We start from the raw sequence: 25,601 nt of genomic DNA, 5'->3' as shown, positions 1-25,601 counted from the left end.
TGCTGTAAACAGCTCTGAAATTGCTGACTCAAACAGTTTGATGATAGGTCAAACCTTTTTGAACATCATCGTCCTTTTTTTGCTATTTATAGTGAGCTGTCCTGTTGGATACTTCCACAATACTTCAGAGTGCCAGGCATGCGCAGTGGATCATTACCAGGATAAAGAGGCGCAGACTTCTTGTGTTCCTTGTCCATCCGGGACTTCAACGTTTGGCGCGTTACCATCTAGATGGCAGGGAAACTGTGAACGTCTCTAAAAAAATTATACTAGATGTCTTATTTTGACTTGTGATGAATTTATTTGTACTGCTGTAAACAATATTCGTATTTGACCACTTGACAATTCTGATTTTCATCAGCAAATTCCAAAACGTCAAATGCCGATGGGCAAGGGACATCAGGTCACCTTCTCAATGTCATCATTGCCATGGCAATAGTTGTACCAGTCACTGTAATAGTTGCTGTCGCCATCTTTTGTGTATGGAAGCAAAGAATGTAAGTCAAAAGCATCGTTTTCTTTTCTTTTTTTTTATGGTTGTCATTATCGTCACCATAGAGAGTCACCTGAGAGTCTTGTAAACACTTTCTTATTTTCAAAACGGCAATAAAAAAAAGTGTAAAAAAAAAAAAAAAAAAGAATTTCTTACTGTTATTTTTACTGACGTCGTGGTTTTTCAAAAGTGGAATACAAACCGATAGAGTTGAATTGCAATGGAAGAAAAAGAGGTGAAAAGGCTTAGGAAGGGTGAACTGGCGGGAACAGAGCAAGGGTGATGGTGGGGTAACATGTTGACAGCGTTCAAGCCAAAATCGTCAGAGCTCGTCTCAATATCAGTAAAATAACAACAGGAAGCATTTAACTAATCGTACTGAATGCCAGGCTTATTCATCGCTGAAAAACATTTCCTTCTTCCCCTCCCCCCTCCCCTCCCATTCCCTTACCGATTCATTAAGTTTCTCTGATAGTTTTCCACTTGCCCTCGATATTCAATGGTGTAAAGCATCACATTGACAATAAAGAAGTAACGTATTTTCCTCAAGATTGCATCACAGTGACCCTACCGTGCCTCAAATTTGAACCTCTCCATCAGTTGTTCCTGCGCACTATTTAACAAACCACTGCAATTCCCAACTTTGATATATTCTCTTCCCGTATCCTTTGTAATATTAGCGTCTGAAGGTTACCTCCACTACACAACAACTCACGCACAAAGCATAAAACAAATATTCTTATTTTGGCCGAGTAAGGCATTAACAAAGTTAAGATTTTTTCTTGTTTCGGAATTCCAGGGCGCGTTCGCTTGAATGACATGGCATCACATAGCAAGGTTTGATACATGCGAGCTAGTTAAAGATTCGTGTCTCTCTTTCTCAGCTATTTTATCGTTTCTCCGTCAGAAGAACTCAGCGAACAACGTCTGAGACCAGGGGAAACAACAATCCAGCATATGAAGATCCAGTTAATACCTGTGTCTATGAGGAATTAAAGAATTGCAGTTTCCGAGTCCTCATTCCCATTATCAGTTACTGAACACGGAACCACATACTTACGCGGAGCTTCGAAACAGTCACTCTGAAGCCTAAGGAAATAGTTTGACGACTTCAGATAATCTGAGTTGAGATTCTTTTTTGCTATAGTCCTACCTTCACCGGTTTAAGCCGTGGATATGCAAAGCATAGGAAAAAGCAACGCGTTAACGCGGCCTAGGAAGTCTGGGGAGAGCATACATATATCTTATATAGGATGCGAACCCAATGTTAGTTTTGGCAAATCAATCAAGGAGAGCTCTTGTGGGGATGACGGCTAATTTTGTACCGATAATGTACTGCACAATAGCCCTTTTATCACAATGTGAACAACTGGACATTCCCTCTGAACACTTTGTTGGGAGAGTGGAAATCAAATGTCAAGGTTGTTTTGGACTTGACCCGCCGAAATAACCAATTATATTCTGCACGTTATATCCACGGGTTCATCAAAATGTTACTTGGATCTTGTTATACAGTATCTATTGATGGATTCTAGTGCGGAAGGTCTATAAGGATTAGATGAAAGGTTCAATACTTCTTAAAGGCATCGAGGGAAGCGTTATCACGGAGAAAATGGCCGCAATTCAACGATAAAACCGCCCACGTAGACAATTCAAATCCAATCCCTTGGACAGTGTAATACGTTACAATCAAAGATACACTTTGGGTGCAATGTAGAGTTACGAGTTCAGAATAAAATGTTTCATTCTTAGTTGGATTTGGATCTTTATAAGTTTCGTTATCTAACAAGAGTATATCATCAAAAAAGTATTTTAATTTCGTTTTCCAAAAGTGTTTCTAATACCACATTTGTTCCCTTTTTCACTCGTGTCCCGCAATATTATGGAGAAGTAAAACATGTTACAATTCTACCTTCAGACGAACAACAATCTTACTAACTTTTTTCATCAATAAATAACCCCATCCCCATGCAAGTAACTTCTTTACGACATGATAATGATCACCCACGCGCTATCCAGGCTTTAATTAGGCTTTCATGAGAAATTTTTGACTGGGGAGAAGGGGAGGGAGCCCTGTATGAGAAAAACTAGCGATAATTTCAACCCTCAAGTCCAATTAAAAAAAGCTTAAACTTTCGTTTAAAATTTTTTCTTCAAGATGAAAGAGGAGTTTGTAGGAATGTGGGTATTAGGAATTGTGAGCCAATACATTGTGAGACTTCACCGCGTCACTAAGAACACTACTGAAACGAGTAGTTGAAAAAAGGACTTGTACGGGCCTGAATTTTTTTCAGGTCCTATTTTCAACTACTCGTTTCAGTAGTGTTCTTAGCAGAGGTTAGCAGAGGTTACTTCCTCTCAACCTTGGATGTTAAACGGCTACTGATGAAGAAGTAACGGGATTTTCTTTTTAGTTTCCTGTGGCATGTTAGCAAATGAATTTATCCAAATAATTTTCCGTCTACGAAGTTCGGAACAAATGATGTTTATTTCTTTAAGACAACCGCTGATCAGACTCTAGTGATTGAGGCTCACGTGGGCCTTGATGACAAGTGGCGGGGAGGGGGGAGGGAAGAGAGGGGCGGGAACGGGAGGTGAGCAGCAGATTTCGATTTTTCAATTATAAGGTACTGAAGCGTTTAATAAAAAACTTTAATACGTTTCCTGTGAACAGCGAAATTTCATAGATTTTCTTCTAACATCTAATAATATCTATTTCTACTCTTTTTTCAGCTAGTAAAACATTGTTTTTGTTAAATTGCTCGTTTTGGTGTTCGTTTTATAAAGGGCATGACAGTTTTCGTAAAATCGACCTCCAATGTTACCTTAAATTTGAGCCTCGATATGGGTCGCTACAAGTGTTCGCTGGGGTGATCAGAAAATCTCTCACAACTCGATAAATTTTAAAGATCAGATGAAGTGGATTGTGGTTCTAGAATAAGGACATGAAAGTCTTTCAATATACAAGAAATCAGCGAAATCTATTTTCAAGCTAGATCGGCCGGACCACTTGTATGGATACTCTCTCTTATTTATGAATATGAATAAAAATCATCAATTTAAAAGAGCACGATTCTGAAAAAGCAGCCCTGATTAGCAACTTAAAAATTTCTCTACTTGGGTGCATATTCTGACTGTTGATTATCCGTAGAACTGCAATCTTTTGTAGCAACCTCAGAAATTAGAAAGTAATGAACTACTTCTTCAGAAATAAAAAAAAAAACATATCAATTGTGCGAGGTTCCAGATCGGAATATTAAAAGCACAAATTATGCAAGATATTATGAAAAAATTAAAATGGTCTAAGTTCTCACGTGCAAAGAAAACACAACGAGTAAACCTAAATTAAAGACCAACAACGTCTATTAATCAGCACAGTTACTAAACGATTAACACGAGTCTCTTTTCTTCTTTTACAAAACAGCACAAGGGTCAACTCTCTTTCTTTTCTGTTTTAGCCGAGATAAGTTCCTGCTGACCTTTAGTGTCCTTACATGTTCTTGACCATACTTGGAGATATAAATTACCAGTGCACGCTTATAGCAGTCTTTTGCTTCATCTGTGTCGCCCAGATCACTGTGTAAAGTACCCAGATTGTTGTAACACCTTGCAACATCAACATGCTCAGGTCCCAGCTTTTTCAGACAAATCTCCAGTGCACGCTTATAGCAGTCGTTTGCTTCATCTGTGTCGCCCAGATCACTGTGTAAAGTACCCAGACTGCTGTAACACCTTGCAACATCAACATGCTCAGGTCCCAGCTTTATCAGACGAATCTCCAGTGCACGCTTATAGCAGTCTTTTGCTTCATCTGTGTCGCCCAGAGCCTTGTGTAAATTACCCAGATTGTTGTAACACCTTGCAACATCAACATGCTCAGGTCCCAGCTGTTTCATCTGAATCTCCAGTGCACGCTTATAGCAGTCTTTTGCTTCATCTGTGTCGCCCAGAGCCTTGTGTAGAGTACCCAGATTGTTGTAAGACCTTGCAACATCAACATGCTCAGGTCCCAGCTGTTTCATCTGAATCTCCAGTGCACGCTTATAGCAGTCTTTTGCTTCATCTGTGTCGCCAAGATCACTGTGTAAAGTACCCAGATTGTTGTAGGAGGTTGCAACATGAACATGCTCAGGTCCCAGCTGTTTCATCTTTATCTCCAGTGCACGCTTATGGCAGTCTTTTGCTTCATCTGTGTCGCCCAGAGCCTTGTGTAAATTACCCAGATTGTTGTAACACCTTGCAACATCAACATGCTCAGGTCCCAGCTTTATCAGACGAATCTCCAGTGCACGCTTATAGCAGTCTTTTGCTTCATCTGTGTCGCCCAGATCACTGTGTAAAGTACCCAGACTGCTGTAACACCTTGCAACATCAACATGCTCAGGTCCCAGCTTTATCAGACAAATCTCCAGTGCACGCTTATAGCAGTCTTTTGCTTCATCTGTGTCGCCCAGAGCCTTGTGTAAATTACCCAGATTGTTGTAACACCTTGCAACATCAACATGCTCAGGTCCCACCTGTTTCATCTGAATCTCCAGTGCACGCTTATAGCAGTCTTTTGCTTCATCTGTGTCGCCCAGAGCCTTGTGTAAAGTACCCAGATTGTTGTAAGACCTTGCAACATCAACATGCTCAGGTCCCAGCTGTTTCATCTGAATCTCCAGTGCACGCTTATAGCAGTCTTTTGCTTCATCTGTGTCGCCAAGATCACTGTGTAAAGTACCCAGATTGTTGTAGGAGGTTGCAACATCAACATGCTCAGGTCCCAGCTGTTTCATCTTTATCTCCAGTGCACGCTTATGGCAGTCTTTTGCTTCATCTGTGTCGCCCAGAGCCTTGTGTAAATTACCCAGATTGTTGTAACACCTTGCAACATCAACATGCTCAGGTCCCAGCTGTTTCATCTGAATCTCCAGTGCACGCTTATAGCAGTCTTTTGCTTCATCTGTGTCGCCCAGATCACTGTGTAAAGTACCCAGATTGTTGTAAGACCTTGCAACATCAACATGCTCAGGTCCCAGCTTTATCAGACGAATCTCCAGTGCACGCTTATAGCAGTCTTTTGCTTCATCTGTGTCGCCCAGAGCCTTGTGTAAATTACCCAGATTGTTGTAACACCTTGCAACATCAACATGCTCAGGTCCCAGCTGTTTCATCTGAATCTCCAGTGCACGCTTATAGCAGTCTTTTGCTTCATCTGTGTCGCCCAGATCACTGTGTAAAGTACCCAGATTGTTGTAAGACCTTGCAACATCAACATGCTCAGGTCCCAGCTTTATCAGACGAATCTCCAGTGCACGCTTATAGCAGTCTTTTGCTTCATCTGTGTCGCCCAGATCACTGTGTAAAATACCCAGATTGTTGTAGGAGGTTGCAACATCAACATGCTCAGGTCCCAGCTGTTTCATCTGAATCTCCAGTGCACGCTTATAGCAGTCTTTTGCTTCATCTGTGTCGCCCAGAGCCTTGTGTAAAGTACCCAGATTGTTGGAAGACCTTGCAACATCAACATGCTCAGGTCCCAGCTGTTTCAGACGAATCTCCAGTGCACGCTTATAGCAGTCTTTTGCTTCATCTGTGTCGCCCAGATCACTGTGTAAAGTACCCAGATTGTTGTAACAATTTGCAACATCAACATGCTCAGGTCCCAGCTGTTTCATCTGAATTTTTAACAGCCATTTACCATAGACTAGCGCCGCTCTAAACTCACTATGGTTTAGGCACATGTCATTAAGGCTCCAAAGGCCATCCAGAAAATTACACAAGGCTCTTTCGGTCGCTTCTGGTATTCCTTTCCCGAGTGACATGTCTTCAATTTTTAAGCTCAACGTTGTAAGATGGGGAACTATTCTTGTTCCCACAACAATAGATTCTAGCTCTTCAAATTTTGAGAAAGACATTACCGCGCCATACACCACTTTGTAGCTTTGATCCTTTGCGAAACCTTTTGTCGCAGATTTAATAACATCAAGAACCACACCATGGACTCGAATATAAACACCAGTTGATTCTTCTTCAATTAGCAACAGTGAACATCGACTCATCCTTGTTCTTATCATATCTTCATCTTCAAAATCGTCATCAGTTGCTTTGATATACTCGGTAATAATGTCTTGCAGGATCGGCTGTGATGCACACATTGAGAGAAAAAGGAACGTGCGATGCCAAATTATGTCATCTGTCATCGCCTTTTCGACGGCGAGTGTTATTGCTTTGGTCATGGACTTTGAATAGCATGGATTTGTCTCAGCAAGAATGTTTTCAGTAGCACTTCGTTTCCCCATTTCCAATTTCTTCAAATAGTCGGTCCAGCCAAACTTCGGGGTTGCTTTATTCTGACGAACTTGTCTTACATACGTAGCTGCGCCTGCCAAGGCAAGTGGCTGGTAGTCGAGTACTTTCGCAGTTTCTTTTATAATCTCGACATCCGTGGTTCCAGTAAGGAGGTTCAGCAGAAAGCATGCATCATCAGGATGCATTCCAGCGCTGAGTGAGATATTTCGTATGGAAGAGCTTGACAACGGCATAGACGCAGTGTCTTGTGTTGTTATTAGCATCTGACCCCTTGCCCACAACTCGCTGTCTGCATCTGGCAAATAGTCGCTGGTACGAGATTCGCTGGTCACATTATCAACTACCAACAGCCATGAAGCGTAATGCTCAATTTTTGTACTTATTAAGGTCTTGAAATATGAAATCTTCTCGTCTGTGTTCAAATCCTTGGAGCCGTAAGTGTTTGTTATTTCATAGCCGGGACATTTGCAATGTTGAGCGAAAAGGACATACGATTTCAAAAGTGCTTCTGAGTTTTCAGCATTCAATGTCATGACAAATGAAGCTGCGGAAGGTATTTGTTCGACCTCGTCGTAAAATCGCTTGGCTGCTAAACGGGCCAGCTGAGATTTTCCACTTCCTGGATTTCCTGACAAATACAGTATGCTCAACCCATCATTTGCGTCTTTTAGTGTCTGGAGGTTTTGTAAAACTTCACCAACTTCAGATTCCCGAGGAGCGATGTCGTGGTTAGGTTTGGGAGGGAGAATACAAAATGGAGAGACATCGGAATGTAATTGCTCTTCCAAGGCAAGCCTCTGTTCTTCTTTTTGTTGAACTTCCTTGTCCTTTTCTAGAACTTCCTTTTCCTTCTTGTTAACTTCTTGTTTCAAGTCGTCCACCTTCCTTAAAACGTCGTCTAACTCCTCTGTTAAGAAGTTTGTCTGATTTTGAACTTCATTGATTTTCAATGTCGGGAGACCGAGTGCGTGGAATGCAGTTTTAACCTTTGTAATAACAATTTGGAAATCTCCGTTGGAGAGGTGGCCCCGTCGCATATGTGCAAATTCTTCATTTCGAAATTTCCTTAGGTCGTCCACATTTGATCTAATTGATGGATTGAGTGAATATATGCAGTCTGAATACAGGATAGCGTAAAACAGCATGGTACAATCCCACTCAGCCCTATCGCCATTCTTCATGGTTGTCAACAGCCCAGCGTTTCTTTTTCTGTTTCGAGTAGACTCGCCATTCCAGAAGACCATTCCATTTTTGGGTTGATCTTTCCATTCTCCCAGTGTTGTCTTGTATCGATTGTCCCATTCTTGTTTGAAGATGGTTCGCAGACCCTCAGTTAGTATGTCAGTGACAACGTAACAAATCCTGTAGTAATTCAGTTGCTCTGTGGTGTACTTCAACCGAGTGGCCATTATCAGTTACATCCTATTAAAACCATAGTTATATTAGTACAAGGCAAGATTCTACTCAAACCACAAAAGCTAACGGTAATAAAAGCATATGCACCAACAGACGGTACGATGGACGACGGAAAGGATGAATTTAACAATCAACTGCTAGACTCTGTTGCAAGCTGCAGTAGTCATGATATGATTTTGATGATGGGAGACCTGAACGCTTACGGGAGTAACAACACTAACAGAGAGGAGATACTGAGGAAATTTAGTGTCGGAGTCATGAATGATAATGGGAAAGGTTATGTGACCTCTGTGGTACGAATGGCGTAGTTGTAACTGGAACAGTTTCCCACATAAAGAGATCCATAAGCTGACCTGGAAGTCACCAGGTAGGAAGACTGTTAACCAGCTCGACCATGTCTTTGTGAATGGACGCATGAGAACATCGATTCCGGACACGAGAGTGATGAGAGGAGCAGACGTATATGGTGACTACTACCTGATGAGAACCAGAATGAGACTAAAGTTGGCAAAGGCGCATGGGAAGAAGAAAACAAGTATGAGATTTGACTTGTGTTAGTTACAAAGTGAAGAGATCAGGAGGAGATATAACATTAAAGTGAAGAACAGGTTTGCAACGATATGAGATATAGAAGATTCAAAGGAAGCACGACAAGATCTTGGTGACGTACAGAGATGCCACATAGAAAGTTATTGGAAGGTAAAAAAGGAGAGCAAGCCATGGATAGGAGACACGACGTGGGAAAAAATTCAGGAGGGGTAAGACGCAAAACTTAATATAGAGGGTGCGAGATTGGAACGACTTGAACAGCGATAGAGAGAGGAGTATAGTGCGAAAGAAAAGGAAGTGAAAGAGAGTGCTAGGGAGGATAAGAGGAATTGGTTGGAGGAAAGGGCTACAGCAGCAGACAAGGCCGCTGAGAATGGTAGAGACGAGGAGCTAAACAGCATAACCAAGACAATAGCCAGGAACAGAGGAGGCGAGAATTGCGTGTGAAAGACAAACGGGGGGTGCATAAGACAGAATCACAAGAAAGATTGCAGAGCTGGGTAGAGAACTTGGGTAAAATTTTAAACAGAGATGACCCCACAAATCCGGTGGAAGAGAAAGAAGAAACAGAAGAACTGGAGTAGATTGAGGAAATCGATATAGGAAGATGGCGAATACAAGAGGTTAAGGATGCGTTCAGGAAAACAAAGCCAGTGCCCAGACCTACTAAGGGCTGACATGGAATACACCGCAAGTGGGCAGACTGATGATATAACAGGCTTTAGAAAAGAGAAAGGTGGCCAGAAGTGTGTAAGAAGGGACTTGTTGTCAATATATTTAAGAAAGGTGATTTGCGTGATTGTAACAATTGGAGAGGAGTGACTTTGCTACCCACCATCAATAGAATATTCCACAGGATGCTGCTAGAACGGATCAAGAAAGGTTTAGACAAGAAGCTTAAAAAAGAGCAGGCCGGCTTTAGACCAAATGGAAATACAACTGAACAGATCTTTACATTAAAGAAACATCTTAGAGCAGGCAAACGACTGGAGGGCGAGTCTGCACACGCACTTTGTGGACTTTGAAAAGAAGCCCTTGATACGGTACACAGAGAAAGCTCGTGGATCACCACGGGGAGCTATGGAATTCCGCGCAAGATGGTGAGAGTGGTAGTAGGGATATACGGAGGGTTTGAATGCGCCGTAATCGACGGACGGGAGATATCAGACTGGTTCAAGATTTAGTCAAGAGTAAAGCAGGGATGCGTAATGTCAGGATTCTTATTCCTACTGACTATGGTTTGGATCATGAGGAAGACAACAGCAAGACACTGAGGATGGAGTTTGCAACGAACAGGGAGAGCATTGTGGTGGCGTATCTTGAAGCTATTGTAGACAAGAAAGGTGGAGGCAGTGAAGACATTAGGAACAGAATGCAGAAGGCACGAGGTGCATTCTAGAGGCTATGGAAGGTGTGGGTAGCCAGAAGAATAGGAAAGAGAGCCAAGATGTGCCAATTCAAGACTTTAGTCCGATCGGTCCTGCTACATGGTTATGAAACATGGAAAATCAAAAAGACCGATGAAAGAACACTGAAAAGTTTTCAGTACTAATGCCTAAGACGGATACTGAGGACCAGATGGCAGCAAAGAATGAAAAACAGGAGAGTAGTTGAAATGGTAGACATCAATAAAATTAGTTGCGAGGTGGGAAGAAGAAAGTGGAACTGTTTAGGACATTTACTCAGAGCTGTTAAGTCCGGGGTAAGTGAAAAAATAAAAACTGGGAAAGCAAAGCACGTTACCTCTTCTCCACCGGTCCTCAAGGAAATATTTCTAAGAAATTCTCGAATCGGCAGGAGTGGGTTGTGGGGAGAGGGGTAGGGAGGTTTACTTGCAAACATTACACTGCATTCCCTCCATGTATACAAAGCAGAATAATACTAAATCTGGCGATTCTCTAACTGCAGTCGTGTCTGGTGTGATATTTCAAGTAACTGGAGTAAGCTTTTGAACAGAGGTCAACCATATTCGCATGTCTTCTACTAGAATGTTCTGCTCAAATTTTGTTTTTAAACCACATTGAAACAATTCTTGGAGAAAACTAGGAAAAAGGTCTAAATTAAGAGTTTTTCACGGATGGAAACACTTTCGAACGAACAGTTCAGTTTAAAGTTCACAATCTTCAGCAATAAAACATAACTTACAATTTCATCATTCAAATGCACAGCTCGCAAAGAGCGTATAAGGTTACTAAATTAGGGAAAAATTTTTTTTGGACAAAGGTGAATTCGAAAAAACATCTCAATCGACTGTGGAGTTGTTTTCTGTCAGTTTGTTTCTATGGTGTTCTCGTAGACAACATACATTCGCAAAACTTCCCCAACATCAAAACATACGCAATGACTAAATCGACAAGAAAGTTCCTGATCCTTCATCAATCTTGAGATAGAAGACTAGTATATGTTTAGTTTTAGTTTCAAAATTAGCAAGTCATGGCCGGCTACAGAAACAACTAAATTACTCTATAACAAAATGTACTCACCAGCGACCCTAATTTCAGCGCCTTGAAGAACAACTAAGGCTGATAAATGCTATCGTTTGTCTTTCGATCTTTTCACTGCCGCTGTGGATCGTGATGGCCGGCCTCGCACGAACAAGGATTGCAATCAAAACACCCCGATCTGCACATTGAAGGCAAAGACAAAGAGCAATAAACGATTATACTTTATTCCATATTGTACCGTTGTCCATAAAAAATGGATAATTCTCACACCAAAAATTCTGCTGCTTTAACGAAATGATATTCGGGTTAATCTGCTTTTTGCTTTTTTCAGCATTATTGTCTATAAAAACAAAGCAGTTCTTTCGTTCATTTGACACACGCAGCACATCAGATGGTCAAATCATTAAGTGCATCAAATAACGTCACTTTTGACATTTTCACTAATCTGGGGTGACGATTGTAGAAATTGTTGCGCAATTTCACCTTTTTTTTGCTGAAACTGTTTTATGAAGCTCCTTCTCCTTCAGCGTGTGTCGTATCAATATCAGTTTTCTGGAATGTATGCTTGTTTATTTTAAAGGACGACGGTGAATTCGAAAAGATCTCCAATCGACTGCGGAGTTGTTTTTACGGCGTTCTCTTAGTCAACATACATTCGCAAAATCTCCCCAACATCAAGACATACGGAATGACTAAACCGACAAGAAAGTTCGTGATCCTTTATCAATCTCAAAATCGAAGACTAGTACTGTATTTCTCGCTAGAAAACTCCCCTATCAGCGAAAGTAGGGTGGAGGGGGAAGGGGGCATTTACATAAAAACCATTCTAGCATCCTAACTCAAGAAAAAAGGCGGATGAAGAAGCAATCTTCAAACACCAGTGCTTGATATGACTACTACAATAATCGAACATAAATTATGTTCAAGAATGTTTAGATCAAATTCCTTTTCAGAAGAGTAACAAGGATAAAACATTCGATTTTAAGAAGCATTTTTAACAGACTGAAGATATCTTTTTCAAAGAATCTATGCAATAAGTACAACAGTGGGTTTGTCAAAATTTGAACCACGCAAGACAACAAACAAAAATTGCCCATGCACAACCAGCCTTCAACTCGTAAACAGGAACACGAAAGTAAAACCAGTATCAAACAAATAATAATAATCCGATGATATCGCGTGGTTTTTGAAAGCGTAGACAACCGCAAACGTCACATTTGAGCGCTGATCCGTTAAGTGTTAGCAGAGCTGTTTAGTCCGGGATAGATAAGAAAAAAATCACCCCCGTCCTAAAAAAAATATTTTAAGAATCTCTCGAATCGCCAGGAGTGGGTTCTGGGGTGAAGAGAAGGGGGATTTATTTGCACACTATTCCACATTTCCTCTCTGAATTCAAAGCAGACAAAAGACAACATCAAGGAAATACTCAAGTTGGCGATTTTCTAACTGCAGTCGTGTCTGGTGTGATATTTCAAGTAATTGGAGTAAGCTCTTGACCAGAGGTCAACCATATTCGCATTTCTTCTACTAGAATGTTCTGCTCAAATTTTGTTTTTAAACCACATTGAAACAATTCTTGGAGCAAACTAGGGAAAAGGTCTAAATTAAGAGTTTTTCACGGATGGAAAAACTTTCGAACGAACAATTCAGTCTAAAGTTCAGAATCTTCAGCAATAAAACATACCTTATAATATCTTTATCAAAATACACAGCAAGCCAAGAGCGAATAAGGTTACAAAATTAGGGGAAAGTGTTTATAAACAACAACGGTGAATTCGAAAAAAAAAAAAAATTTTTTCTTAGAACTGCACGCAAACAATTCTTGAAGCAAACAAAGAAAAAGTTCTATATTGAGAGTCTTTCACCGGAGGAAAAACTTTCGAACGAACAATTCAGTCTAAAGTTCAGAATCTTCAGCAATAAAACATACCTTATAATATCTTTATCAAAATACACAGCAAGCCAAGAGCGAATAAGGTTACAAAATTAGGGGAAAGTGTTTATAAACAACAACGGTGAATTCGAAAAGATCTCCAATCGACTGTGGAGTTTTTTGTGCCATTTTGTCTCTACGGTGTTCTCTCAGACAAAATACATTCAAAAACCGCCCCAACATCAAAATATACGCAATGACTAAATCGACAAGAACGTTCGTGATCCTTTATCAATCTCGAGATCGAAGACCAGTACTGCATTTCTTGCTGTTGTCCAAAAGCAGTTAGAAGTTTAGTTGCAGTTTCAAAATTAGCAAGTCATGGCCCGCTACAGAAACTACAAATTTACACTATAACATAATACATATTTATTAACGGGGCTAGTTTCAGTGCCTTGAGGAATAACTAAGGCTAATAAATTCTATCGTTTGTCACGTACACATGTACTGTGTTGCATTTTTTTTTGCGATTGTCCAAAAGCAGTTAGATGTTTCGTTTCAGTTTCAAAATGAGGAAGTTGTGGCCCGCTAAAGAAACTATAAATTTACACTACAACTCAATGTACTTACCAGCGAGGCTAATTTCAGCGCCTTGAGGAACTACTAAGGCCGACAAATGCTCTCGTTTGTCTTTGAATCTTTTCACTGCCGCTGTGGATCGTGATGGTCAGGCTTGCACGAAGAAGGCTTGCAATCAAAACGTTCCAATCTGTACATTGAAGGTAAAAACAAAGTGCAATAAACGATTATACTTCATCTCATATTGTACCGTTGTCCAGAAAAAAAAATTGAAAATTCTCACACAAAAAGTTTTGCTGCTTTAACGAAATGGCAGCGGGGGTAATCTGCTTTTTGCTTTTTTCAGCATTATTGTCCAACAAAACAAAGCAGTTCTTTCGTTCATTTGACACACTCAGCATATCAGATGATGAAATCGTAAAATGTATCAAATAACGTCACTTTTTAACATTTTCACTAATGTAAAGTGACGATGGTAGAGATATTTCACATTTCTGCTAAACCTGTTTTATTAAGCTCCTTCTCCGCCAGCTTGTGTCGCATGTGTTTATTTTCCGTTTAAAACGAGTTTTAACTGCTACACGTAACTTTCATGCAAATGGATTGAAGTACGCGTACCGTCGTTTAAGTTTTAGAAACCTTTTGGTGAGGTATGCATACTTCATTTGCGATAAAGAACATAAAGAACAAGGCTGCTTTCTGTAGTCAACAAAACACTCAAGGAACTCAAAAGCAAAAGCTAATCTGGCTTTGTCGCAATGCACATTATTCACATCCCTAAATAGCTGCACCCTGCTGGTATTATATTAATTGTTTTCGCGTTGGTTTCATCATTGGTCCATTTTTGGCCCCCAGCAAATTAACACGACAATGTGCCTTGGCCTGTTGATCTTAAAAATTTTTCAAACTTCCACCCCTCTACAAAAGTCGGTGAAAAATTCCTCGTATTAGACACTATTTCACATTGCTCACATAAATGGTAAGTAGATAATAGAACGGCATCACGGAAATACTAAATTTTGGTGATTTGCTGACCTTACGAGTATCTGGCGTGACATTTTTTAAGCAAGGAAATGTGAATTCTTCAACAGAGGTCAAAGGCCCTTTTTTAGAGCAGTAACAAGGTTAAAACATTAGATTTAAAAAAAACTTTTTCACAGAGAGACTGTAAAAATCTTTTTCAAAGAATCTATGCAATAAGTATAACAATCGGTTTTGATTTCCGTGTAAGAGTCAAAATTTCAACCCACAAGAAAAGAAACAAAAATGGTTCATGTGCAACCAGCCTTCAACTCGTAAACAGGAACACGAAATTCACATATTTGTACTGCGGTGGAAAGATGAAATTAGGAGATCCTCGCAGCTAAGAACACTACTGAAACGAGTAGTTGTAAATAGGACCTGAAAAATTTTTTTTTTTTTTTTTTTTCAGGTCCTATTTACAACTACTCGTTTCAGTAGTGTTCTTAGCTGCGAGGATCTCCTAATTTCATCAGGAACACGAAAGTAAAACCATTGTGTTACGTATTATGACCCCAACAAATAGTAATCCGATGACATTGCGTGTTTTTTGGTGGCGTAGATAACCGCAAACGTCACATTTATGCGCTGATCCGTTAAGTGTAAGCTGAACTGTTTAGTTCGATGTAAGTAAAAACGTTACAAAGTGGGAAAGCAAAGCACACCAGCTCCCCCCGAGTCTTTGAGAAAATATTTAAAGAAATTCTCGAATCGGTAGGAGTGGGTTCTGGGGTAAAGGGAAGGGGGGTTTACTTGCACACCATTCTACATTCCCTCTCTGGATACAAAGCAGACAAAAGACAGCCCCAAGAAAATACTCAATTCAGCGATTTTCTAACTGCAGTCGTGTCTGGTGTGATATTTCAAGTAACTGGAGTAAGCTCTTGACCAGAGGTCAACCATATTCGCATTTCTTCTACTAGAATGTTCTGCTCAAATTTTGTTTTTAAACCACATTGAAACAATTCTTGGAGCAAACTAGGGAAAAGGTCTAAATTAAGAGTTTTTCACGGATGGAAACACTTTCGAACGAACAATTCAGTTTAAAGTTCACAATCTTCAGCAATAAAACATAACTCACAATTTCATCATTCAAATGCACAGCCAGCAAAGAGCGTATAAGGTTACTAAATTAGGGAAAACTTTTTTTATATGGACAACGGTGAATTCGAAAAATATCTCGATCGACTGTGGAGTTGTTTTTGTCAGTTTGTTTCTACGGTGTCCTCGTAGACAACATACATTCGCAAAACTTCCCAACATCAAAACATACGCAATGACTAAATCGACAAGAAAGTTCCTGATCCTTTATCAATCTTGAGATGGAAGACTAGTATATGTTTAGTTTTAGTTTCAAAATTAGCAAGTCATGGCCGGCTACAGAAACAACTAAATTACTCTATAACAAAATGGACTTACCAGCGACGCTAATTTCAGCGCCTTGAAGAACAACTAAGGCTGATAAATGCTATCGTTTGTCTTTCGATCTTTTCACTGCCGCTGTGGATCGTGATGGCCGGCCTCGCACAGAGAAGGATTGCAATCAAAACGCCCCGATCTGCACATTGAAGGTAAAAACAAAGCGCAATAAACGATTATACTTTATTCCATATTGTACCGTTGTCCATAAAAAATGGATAATTCTCACACCGAAAATTCTGCTGCTTTAACGAAATGGTATTGGGGTTAATCTGCTTTTTGCTTTTTCCAACATTATTTTCTAACAAAACAAAGCAGTTCTTTCGTTCATTTGACACACGCAGCACATCAGATGGTCAAATCATTAAGTGCATCAAATAACGTCACTTTTGACATTTTCACTAATCTTGGGTAACGATTGTAGAAATTGTTGTGCAATTTCACCTTTTTTTTGCTGAAACTGTTTTATTAAGCTCTTTCTCCTTCAGCGTGTGTCGTATCAATATCAGTTTTCCGGAATGTATGCTTGTTTATTTTAATGGACGACGGTGAATTCGAAAAGATCTCCAATCGACTGCGGAGTTGTTTCTATGGTGTTCTCTTAGACAACATACATTCGCAAAAGCTCCCCAACATCAAGACATACGCAATGACTAAACAGACAAGAAAGTTCGTGATCCTTCATTGAAATTAAAATCTAAAATCTAAAATCTAAATTGAGAGTCTTTCACTAGAGGTAAAACTTTTGAACGAACACAATTCAGTTTAAAGTTCACAATTTTCAACAATAAAACAAACCTTACACTTTCTTCATCAAAATGCTCAGCAAGCTAAGAGCGTGTAACTTTACAAAATTAGGGGAAAATGTTTGTGGACTGAACGGTGAATTCGAAATATTGGATCTCTAATCGACTGCGGAGTTGTTTTTGTCTGTTTGTTTCTCTCAGACAATCGACAGTCGCAAAACTTCCCCAACATCAAAACACACGCAATGACTAAATAGATAGAAAGATCACGATCGTTTTTCAATCTCGAAATCGAAGACTAGTACTGTATTTCTCGCTGTTGTCCAAAGGCAGGTGTATGTTTAGTTTTTCAAAGTTAGCAAGTCCTAGCCTGCTACAGAAACAACTAAATTACTCTATAACACAATGTACTTACCAGCGAGGCTAATTTTATTGCCCTGAGGAACAACTATGGCCAATAAATGGTATCCTTTGTCTCTCGATATTTTCACTGCCGCTGTAGATCGTGATAGCCGAGCTCGCACGAAAAAGACTCCGAGCCGTTTGCTTGCAATCAAAACGTCTCGATCTACGTACATCGGATGTGAAAACAAATCGCAATATAAACGATTATACTTTAGCTGATATTGTATTTAACGACGATGAATAACCACAGTTTCTTCATACGAGATAAGATTTACCATTCAGCAAATCAAGAATCGTATTAATTCCGTCTAATTAAGAGAAACCATAGTTCTGAAAATTGATGAAGGACAAATTCCTTATTTGTTGTATTGAAAACGAAATCGACTTAGCAGTTGATAAATGATTAAAATGAAGCAATGTTAAACTCGTTCATAGAGCCGTTAAGCTTTGCAGTTTGAGTCTACGAGCAAGAATATTTAACAACACCCTTAATGGTCTTACACCGAGCTTTGGTCTCGTTGTAAACAAACGCTGTTTGGAATTTTCTTCTCGAATCTTGATTACAAATGATCTATACTTACTTCGTTGAGGATCGCGGGAACAAGTCGACGTTTTCAGCCAACAAAATGACAAAAGTACTGCTCGGAAGCAACCACGCTCAAAAGTGAAACCAACTTGCAGAGCGCAGCATATCTGATGACATTTCACGTGTTGACTTTCACAACTAAACGTCAGCAGCAGACAGATTTGCGCCTGATCTCATTAGAAAAGAATCCAGGTCATTCAAACAGCTGATGACTAAATTGTAGGTAGGGGTAGGGTTAGGAGGAGGGGATCATTAAGGAAGTTTTGTCGTTTCGGGCTTAATTTCTGGGTTAGCGGCGATACTAAAGAAAGAGTCATTTTTATAGCCTGGGGGGCTGGAGGAAATGTTTTTTTTTAAGGGAGAGGTTGGGATCACATAGTTTTCAGGAGGAAAGGAGGGGGAATCAGTCGTCTCTAACAGAGTTAAGAGCTTTGGTAGAGCTAAAACGTCAACTAGCATTGTATATGGTCCATTCTATATTGAAAAAAATAATTACACTGGAAAAACATAGTTTTCGTCAGAATAAGAAGTATACTCACATTTAAGTCAACTGAAAACGTCAAGTTCTGCCTTTACAGGTAATTATGAAGCAATTCAAACAAAAACTTACCATCGCTATATCTAATATAAATTTCAAAAGCTTTTCAATACAAAGGAAATCAATTTTTTGGTTGGTACTTTTCAGAGGATTGGAGAGGAAATTTTTTTCCATAATGTCTGTTACCTTGAAAGTATGTAGAAAACTTTGCATATTTGAAACCCATTCATTCAGATTTAATAAAAGTATTATTTTATACGACATAAAAAAATTCACACACTCTTTAGTATAATGGTGATCTGTATGAAAACAACATAAAGTTGAAAATTCACCATGTTAAGTGTTTACTGAATGTTCTGGAGCCTTCATTCAAGGCTGGTAGCCTTCACAAAATTGGAAAATTTCTTTCTGTCATGAAATATTTGCTGATTAAATTTCAAGTAATTGCTGGATTTTTGCCGCCATTTCCAGCCAATCTACAATGGTAATAGGACTGAGTGGAGTCTTATTCGGTCTGTTGTTATCATACCCGTGATTAACAAAATTGGACGACTGCAAAGCAAGAGACCAATTTGTCAATCACGAGTATGATTACAGAAGGAAGTGGACGACAAAAAGTCCTGTTAGCATTTAATCTTAATTGTTATTATTTCTGAAAACAAGAAATACATTTAGGTCAAATATCTCTGGTATAGACAATGTCTACAGTAAAAAAATATGTCTCCATTTTGGAAATTCTTAATTTTTTTTTTGAGACAAGTGGTTGTTGCTATGGTTATTGTGATTAAATCTGTGATTGGTGGATTTGGCTGATTGAACTTAGTATGATTCGTTGCTTCAACTGTCCAATTACAGGTATCCGATTAAAGCCAACTGTCCAATTATGCTGTCCAATTAAAGCTGTACAGAATGAGAAGTGAAAAAATGAAGCAGCTAATGCACCAATCACATTTGAAGAAATTGCAATGGTTATGATTAGTGCCTGAATAGCCTGTTCCAGGCATTCAGTCGGCAAAACAAAGTGTGATAGTAAACAGCACTATAGTAGCAGAGAAGTGAAAAAGCGAGGGAGGCTTGGGTTGAGTCACTCAATGAATCCCACCTAACCCAAGCCTCTCTTGCTGTTTCACTTTTCCGCTCCAGTCTCTGCTCCGTTTTACTAACTGAACACCTGGAGTGAGCCAATGCCTGAAACGACCTTGCATCGTTTTAAAAATTATTTTTGTATTATCCGTGTCAAATCAACATAATCTAGTTTCATAAAGAAAATTAGAATTAAATTTTGGCCTCCCAAATTTACGGTGCCGTCTAATTTTCTCTGTGCTCATTGATTAAGCAGATTTTTTCATGTCATTCAATAGTTTGGCCAAAATGGCGTAGGTATCTCTTCCATTCTTTAACCGCGATTCAGCGTACTGGATAAGACTGGCTTGCAGGCTCAACACCCTTTGCCTATTGTAACGGATCATCTATATTTAAATAAAAAAAAAAAACAAAAATTAAAATCAATCGAGTAAGCAGATTGTCTACTGCAGTTAGAGCCAAATGACAATTTCTTTTATGTGCCCTTAACAAATATTTAAATCATCTGCCATTTCTCCTCTGTTTATTACACCGGCACAAAGGATTCATTGTAAACCAAGGAAAATGGTTGAAAATCAAATTGTTGATGAGCGATTTTGTCACTTTGGATTCTCAGAGGTTAATGGTACTTGCTCATCACTTTCAAGTTAGCCAATCAGTGTGTACAAAAAATACTATTCACTTGTGTGGTATAAACTAATTTTTTGATATTCAGGTTTTAACATGAAAATGGCACAAATATTCATATTATTGTTTGACATGTGTCTTACAAGTAAAGCAACAACAGGGTGGTCTGCCTGTAAAACAAACCAAAAAATGCAACCAGGTAAGGGTGGCATGCACAATTTTCTGGCAAAACAGTAAGCCAAAAGTCTAAGTAAAACAAAAGGCCTTTTTTTATATCATTTTATTCACCTCTTTCTTTGCAGCTTCTGAAATTGAATTGTATGCTTCCTCTGCATCGTCTTTGGCTTTTTGAAGCTGAAAATAAAAAAAATGTATAAAACAATTTAGGATTCTTCAATTCTGGTGTTCACCATAATTATTCAGAAGCTCAACTTGAACTTTGAGTCTCTTGCTAAGTGCAGCCTCATGTGAATCACGAGAAAAAAAAAACAACAACAACACTCAATCACATGTAGAAAAATCAGAGAGAGGTGCAAAGCACATGTTTGTCAGAACCTTACCATTTCTTGGTTCTTGGGTTTGGCTTTTTCCAGTGCTTTTGTTGCGTTCTCATACTCAACTAGTTTACATGTACGACGGAAAAGCATCTCCTGCAGGGTAACAGATGGACAAAACAAGTGCCGTAAACAGTTAAAATAATCATCTTGAGACAGCAAGAATAAATAACCAATTAAAGGGGTTTTCAAAGTTAGGGCACTGGAATTGTAATCCAGAAGTCCCACATTCCAGCTCATCTGTACTTGATGGTTCCAAATTCAATTAAACCATGAAGCATTGTAAATTTAAAAAAAAACTCCCCAAGTCAGTTCATGATTCCATTCCACCATTCCAGTCTTTGTAAGTTTTCCATCCCTTTTGCTTAGCAGTATGAAATGTAAATATTTACTCCAAAGGGCACTTTCTCTACAGATAACCTCTCTCTTGTGCTACATTCATGTAAATGCACTAATTCTTGCCAATGAATTGAAAAAATTGAATGCAATAGAGATAGAGGGGGTAGAACCCAGTGTTCCCACTCAAGACACAACCCACAAATCATTTGGGATATGAGAAATAGATTGGTCAACAGTCTGGCTGATGACTTTTTGTTGTTGTTTGGTTATTTTTGGCTTTTCTTTTCTGTCATCTTTAGATGTGCAGTGATCCTGAGCTTTTCTCAGGCTGTGATAATTCTCTCATCCCACCCCACCCCAAAAGAAAATAGTCACCTCCTTTCCCCTTCCCTAACCCTGCCCACAAAAAGAAAGTTGGTATCCTTTGAAGAGTTAAATAAGATCCAAGTTTTCCAATACACATTTCACATACCTTGGCAGCATCCATGCATCTGGAATAAAGTTCTAAAGTAAAACCTAATGTGTTGTCATCATTAGTGGACATAACATCCAGCGATTCCTAAGGAAAGGAGAAGACACACACACACAAGTAAGACAAAACAAATTAAACTCTTGGAATTTAAAATACTGCTAGCAACACTAGTTCCTGTCTAAAAATGCTATCATACCTTGACACCATTTAGTGCGCTTGAAAAAGTCACAAAACTCCTGTAAAAGTAAAAATAGCTTTTTGTTACAACCTGACATCAGAATGTATATTCTCAATACTGTTCTTGGTACATATTCTATTATACTGACAAGGAGAAGTTGTTCAACAATCAAGAGCTTCTTTGTTTTTTTCTATCATTTCCTTTATTCTCATGACCTTAATGTACTATGCAGCAGTGATATGGTGAGAAGAATTTAGATGCTGATCACTTCAACAAGAGAGGAAGACATAACTATCATGCTAAGGTCTTGATAGGTCTTGATTGCATCTTATTGCCAGTTCTCATGATGGTTACAGTGAGTAGAGCTAGCATGTAAGATGTGGTAAAACAGTGGTTATTCACATGGGAAAAAAATCAGCCAAACTGTATGTCTGGTCCATCATTGCTTGCATTGGAAGTTTGCCACCACAGGTTAATAATGGAAAGATATGAAATAAATATTAAGTCATTATTACAAAATCATATCATTTAGCAATTTCAGACAAAGAACAACAAACCCTTTCAATTCCTTGGTATTACTATCATCACTGGCAGATGCTGTCATGATGCCAAAACTAAAATCATTTACTGCTAATGCAACACCTGAAATTCACAAAGAAATTCAAAATTACCAAATTTACATATGTATTAATATGCCATCATGGTGAGATTGTCATAATCATACAGTATCATTTATTATCAAAATCAATCATATATTTTGTAACATCCTGATGCATTACAATACTGTATGATTGAATAATAATTCAGGTAGGTCTTTGCCACCCTCATGTTGTTTTCACATGAATGTTCTTTAGATATCAATGTTTTTAGCCATACTTTCTGTTAAAATTCACTAGACTGGACCATTCACCAAAATCATGAGATTTGAAGTTGTAATTCACTATTTCAGCCTACACAACCTTAATGCAGATTACACATTCCAGCAAATAAAACATTAATTGCTACATACGTTGCTGACTGTGTACCATTTCGGTGAAGTTCTACGAAAAATCATAAGTAGAAAAACATTTATTTATTGAAGGAAAAATTCTCAAAATTGTCAAATCTTACTTAGAAGCTAAAACCAAATCTGACTTTCCTCAAAAACCTTGTTCTCATCATAGGTGCTGTTTGGCGCAAGCAATTTACAGAATCATAACTTAATTGTTTATGTTATTATTGACAATTAGACATTCTGGCTTTTCAACCACAGTTTCCAGCAGAGTTGGCATTTTGGAATTCCAGGTCTTTTTTTCCCTCATAAAAGACCCCTAAAGCAAACCAACAAGATGCATGTAAATGTAATCTATCCTTCACCCACAAGTAGCTCAGGGTGCAGAATCCTAGCCCAGACTGACATGGTGAGAGAGAAGCATTTTCACAATCAACCCTTAAACACCCATGCATGACCAAAACATTATTTCTCCTCACCACATCAATACATCACCAAGCAGGCAAATAATGCTCTGATTATTAGTTGATCCAAAACCAAATTCTCCCAACTAACATCATATGAATTGTATGGCAGACAGTAAAGGGAATTACTGAATCATAATGCACCCCTAGAAAAATATTACTACTACTGACCCCATATGTCTCCTTGGTAAGTGGTGTGTACTCTTCCACAAAATCTCTTTTCTTCTGAAATTCTTCAACAAGATCCTAACCAAAAGGAATAACTTCTGGTTATTTTTATTTCTAGGAAGGCCAAGTCATTCTTGTAATGGTTAAATTCAAAAGAAAGTTAGATCATCTGTGAGCAGGGCCTCATTAACCCTTTAACTCCCAGAAGTGATGAACATGTAACTTCTCCCTTTAATATCCATATATTATTCAGCAAACAGGTAATGAGAATATTCAAACTCATCTGGTACAAGATATTACCCTGATTGAACACCAAATTCTTGTAACTAATTTACAAGGAAATGTGTAGCAGCTACAGGGGAGAATTAATAATCAGATCTTGGGAGTTTAAAGGTTAATTGCACTTTGTCAAGTGTTTCTTCACCCACAGAAGAGAATGAGGCCTAGTAGAGAAACACAAGCTGCTGAGAGGCCTGTGAAGGGTTAACAGTGATAAGGAGGGACCAAGTAATCAGCAGCTTAATCCCTGAGAGTGACTGACATCTAATTTATGAGCATGATAGATGCCATTAAGCCACTGATCACTGAGTTGAAAAGAGATTAATTTCTCAGAGCAAGGAGTTTAATAATGATTATCAAACTTAGTTTCAGTAAGTTGCAACAGATATTTTGTCACAAAAGAAATCCCCCAGGCATAATTATACATACAATCAGTGAGAAAATTGTCAACACACTACCATTGAAATGGCAATATTCTGGAATAGCATACCAATTATTTTCCTTACTTTTAACTCTTCTTCTCATGTACAATGTTTCTTTAATTGTTTTACACCATTCTACAACATTGACTGGTGGAAGAGCCCATTGTTGCAGTGAATTGTAGTTCAATTTTCACTCCATTTCTACATAATTCCTCACAAGTGGCTCAGTGGATGTTGTGTCAACTGATTTTATCTTTAAAACATTTATGACCCCTTAAGATGAAAATAGTCACAATTATTGTTGATTATATGAAAAATATACCCATGGAGTTTAAATCAAGTGTTGTTTTGCTATAGTATGTCAGTTTACAAATTTTATGGGAAAAATCACCCACACTCACAGGGATCATAGCAAAATATCTGTAAGAGTATCTTATTATTTGAAAAACTCACATTTTCCTCTTTCAAAACCTTCTGCAAATCTTTCTGGGTGGCTGACAACAAGTTGAAAAAATCTGAAAAACATCAAAAATTTTAATTCTTGAGATGGGTTAATATACAATGTAAACATGTGAATCAACAGTGTCTCCCAGAAAGTATATTAAATTTTAGAGAGAAATTAGTATCTTCAAGAAAAACCGAGTCTTTCCTAGGGAAGTTTCCATAAGATCTGTTAATTGTTTCTTGTTGGGTTGTTTTCTTGATCATTTATGTTTTACTTCACCAGTTTACTGGGAGAAAAAACTTAAATGGAAAATTAACCCTTTAAATCCCAACAGTGACTAACATCAAATTTCTCCTTACAATAATTATCATACCTCTGGCGGCAGCGCTTGCGCATTTCGTCCATAATGGCGTCCAAATAATATAAGAAACTGTATGGAAATTTGTAAAATTTCTAAAATATAACAATCAGGAGCTCATGGTCCCGTCTGCTCTCGATCGAGACATATTCAGTACTGATTCTGCTATTCATCAAACCTCACAGGGACTCGATAAATAAAAACCACTTACTTCCCGAGCCAGTTCTTTTGTAATTGATCATTGACCTAGGTCGCCATACAGTTCTTCAAAATCCGTCGTTCTCCATCCCAAACACTCGCCTATTCATACAGGAAAGTGCATCAATAAAGTCAACTGCTCTCGATCAAATTGACTGCTACAGAGTTCGAAGCGTCCAAATATCCTGTAAAATTGCCATTTCCTCCCATCAAAAAAGTTCCCAACGCGCCAGAATATCCCTTATTTTCCATGTTGAGTAAGTGACGAGACGCCATGTTGAAAACTATGACTGAAATAGTTAAACACGAGCAACGCTGATCTTCGAATCGTCGGCCATATTTGTTTATGTTCTTGCAGGGAAATAAATTAGTTCTCAGTCCATTTCGGAATAAAGATATGCCAGGCATTGAATGCAAATTCAGTAGTCTTAGCGCGAAAATTAAATTAAAGCAAATCAAAATTCTGACATCATGTCATCGCTCTGCCTCGAAAAATCCCAAAGATTTACTTGCAGGTCTTCTTTTCTTTTCCTTTTCATCAAATAGAAGATCTGCGGTGCTCAAATTGTATAAGTCATGGTACGAAACACTCTTCTTTGCAGATCGATCGATCGATATTGAATTCTCTTGATATTCTATTGTTCCGGAGTGTAATACGATA

The 25,601-nt window shown here is 38.7% G+C and overlaps 2 protein-coding genes across 4 annotated transcripts; both read right to left on the bottom strand.

The window, feature by feature from the left end:
• Positions 1 to 3,143: 3,143 nt before the first annotated feature.
• On the bottom strand, positions 3,144 to 17,990 carry LOC136277000 (uncharacterized). Of its 3 annotated transcripts, XM_066158576.1 has the most exons (6): positions 17,820 to 17,990; positions 17,249 to 17,401; positions 16,088 to 16,226; positions 13,700 to 13,838; positions 11,236 to 11,374; positions 3,144 to 8,209 (listed from the first exon to the last, which is right to left on the bottom strand). In XM_066158576.1, exon 6 carries the CDS (start codon positions 8,194 to 8,196, stop codon positions 3,907 to 3,909), a length of 4,290 nt encoding a protein of 1,429 aa, XP_066014673.1. In that variant the 5' UTR covers positions 8,197 to 8,209; positions 11,236 to 11,374; positions 13,700 to 13,838; positions 16,088 to 16,226; positions 17,249 to 17,401; positions 17,820 to 17,990; the 3' UTR covers positions 3,144 to 3,906. The 3 variants fall into 3 exon arrangements, with proteins under 3 accessions (XP_066014673.1, XP_066014674.1, XP_066014675.1); XM_066158577.1 differs by lacking the exon at positions 16,088 to 16,226; XM_066158578.1 differs by lacking the exons at positions 11,236 to 11,374; positions 13,700 to 13,838.
• A 326-nt stretch (positions 17,991 to 18,316) lies between these two features.
• Positions 18,317 to 25,310, bottom strand: LOC136284400 (sorting nexin-6-like). The gene is made up of 10 exons (XM_066174707.1): positions 24,954 to 25,310; positions 24,393 to 24,454; positions 23,242 to 23,316; positions 22,625 to 22,655; positions 22,173 to 22,257; positions 21,634 to 21,673; positions 21,438 to 21,524; positions 20,633 to 20,722; positions 20,361 to 20,426; positions 18,317 to 19,831 (listed from the first exon to the last, which is right to left on the bottom strand). The coding sequence occupies exons 1-10, from the start codon at positions 24,982 to 24,984 to the stop codon at positions 19,694 to 19,696; spliced, it is 705 nt and encodes a 234-aa protein (XP_066030804.1). The 5' UTR covers positions 24,985 to 25,310; the 3' UTR covers positions 18,317 to 19,693.
• Positions 25,311 to 25,601: the final 291 nt, after the last annotated feature.

Source organism: Pocillopora verrucosa, chromosome 11 (genome assembly GCF_036669915.1).
Source record: "Pocillopora verrucosa isolate sample1 chromosome 11, ASM3666991v2, whole genome shotgun sequence".
In the NCBI taxonomy this organism is placed as follows: Eukaryota; Metazoa; Cnidaria; class Anthozoa; order Scleractinia; family Pocilloporidae; genus Pocillopora; species Pocillopora verrucosa.
The sequence above is the reverse complement of the archived record's forward strand: the minus strand, read 5'-3'. Positions and strand labels throughout refer to the sequence as shown.

Excerpts from the sequence above, each read along its gene's own strand:
- LOC136277000 (XM_066158576.1), bottom strand. The coding sequence starts at position 8,196 with ATGGCCACTCGGTTGAAGTACACCACAGAGCAACTGAATTACTACAGG.
- LOC136284400 (XM_066174707.1), bottom strand. The coding sequence starts at position 24,984 with ATGATCAATTACAAAAGAACTGGCTCGGGAA. Across the intron at positions 22,258-22,624 it reads AATGGTACACAGTCAGCAAC|GTGTTGCATTAGCAGTAAAT; the intron begins GTATGTAGCAAT and ends TGTGAATTTCAG. Across the intron at positions 20,427-20,632 it reads AACCCAAGAACCAAGAAATG|CTTCAAAAAGCCAAAGACGA; the intron begins GTAAGGTTCTGA and ends TTTTATTTTCAG.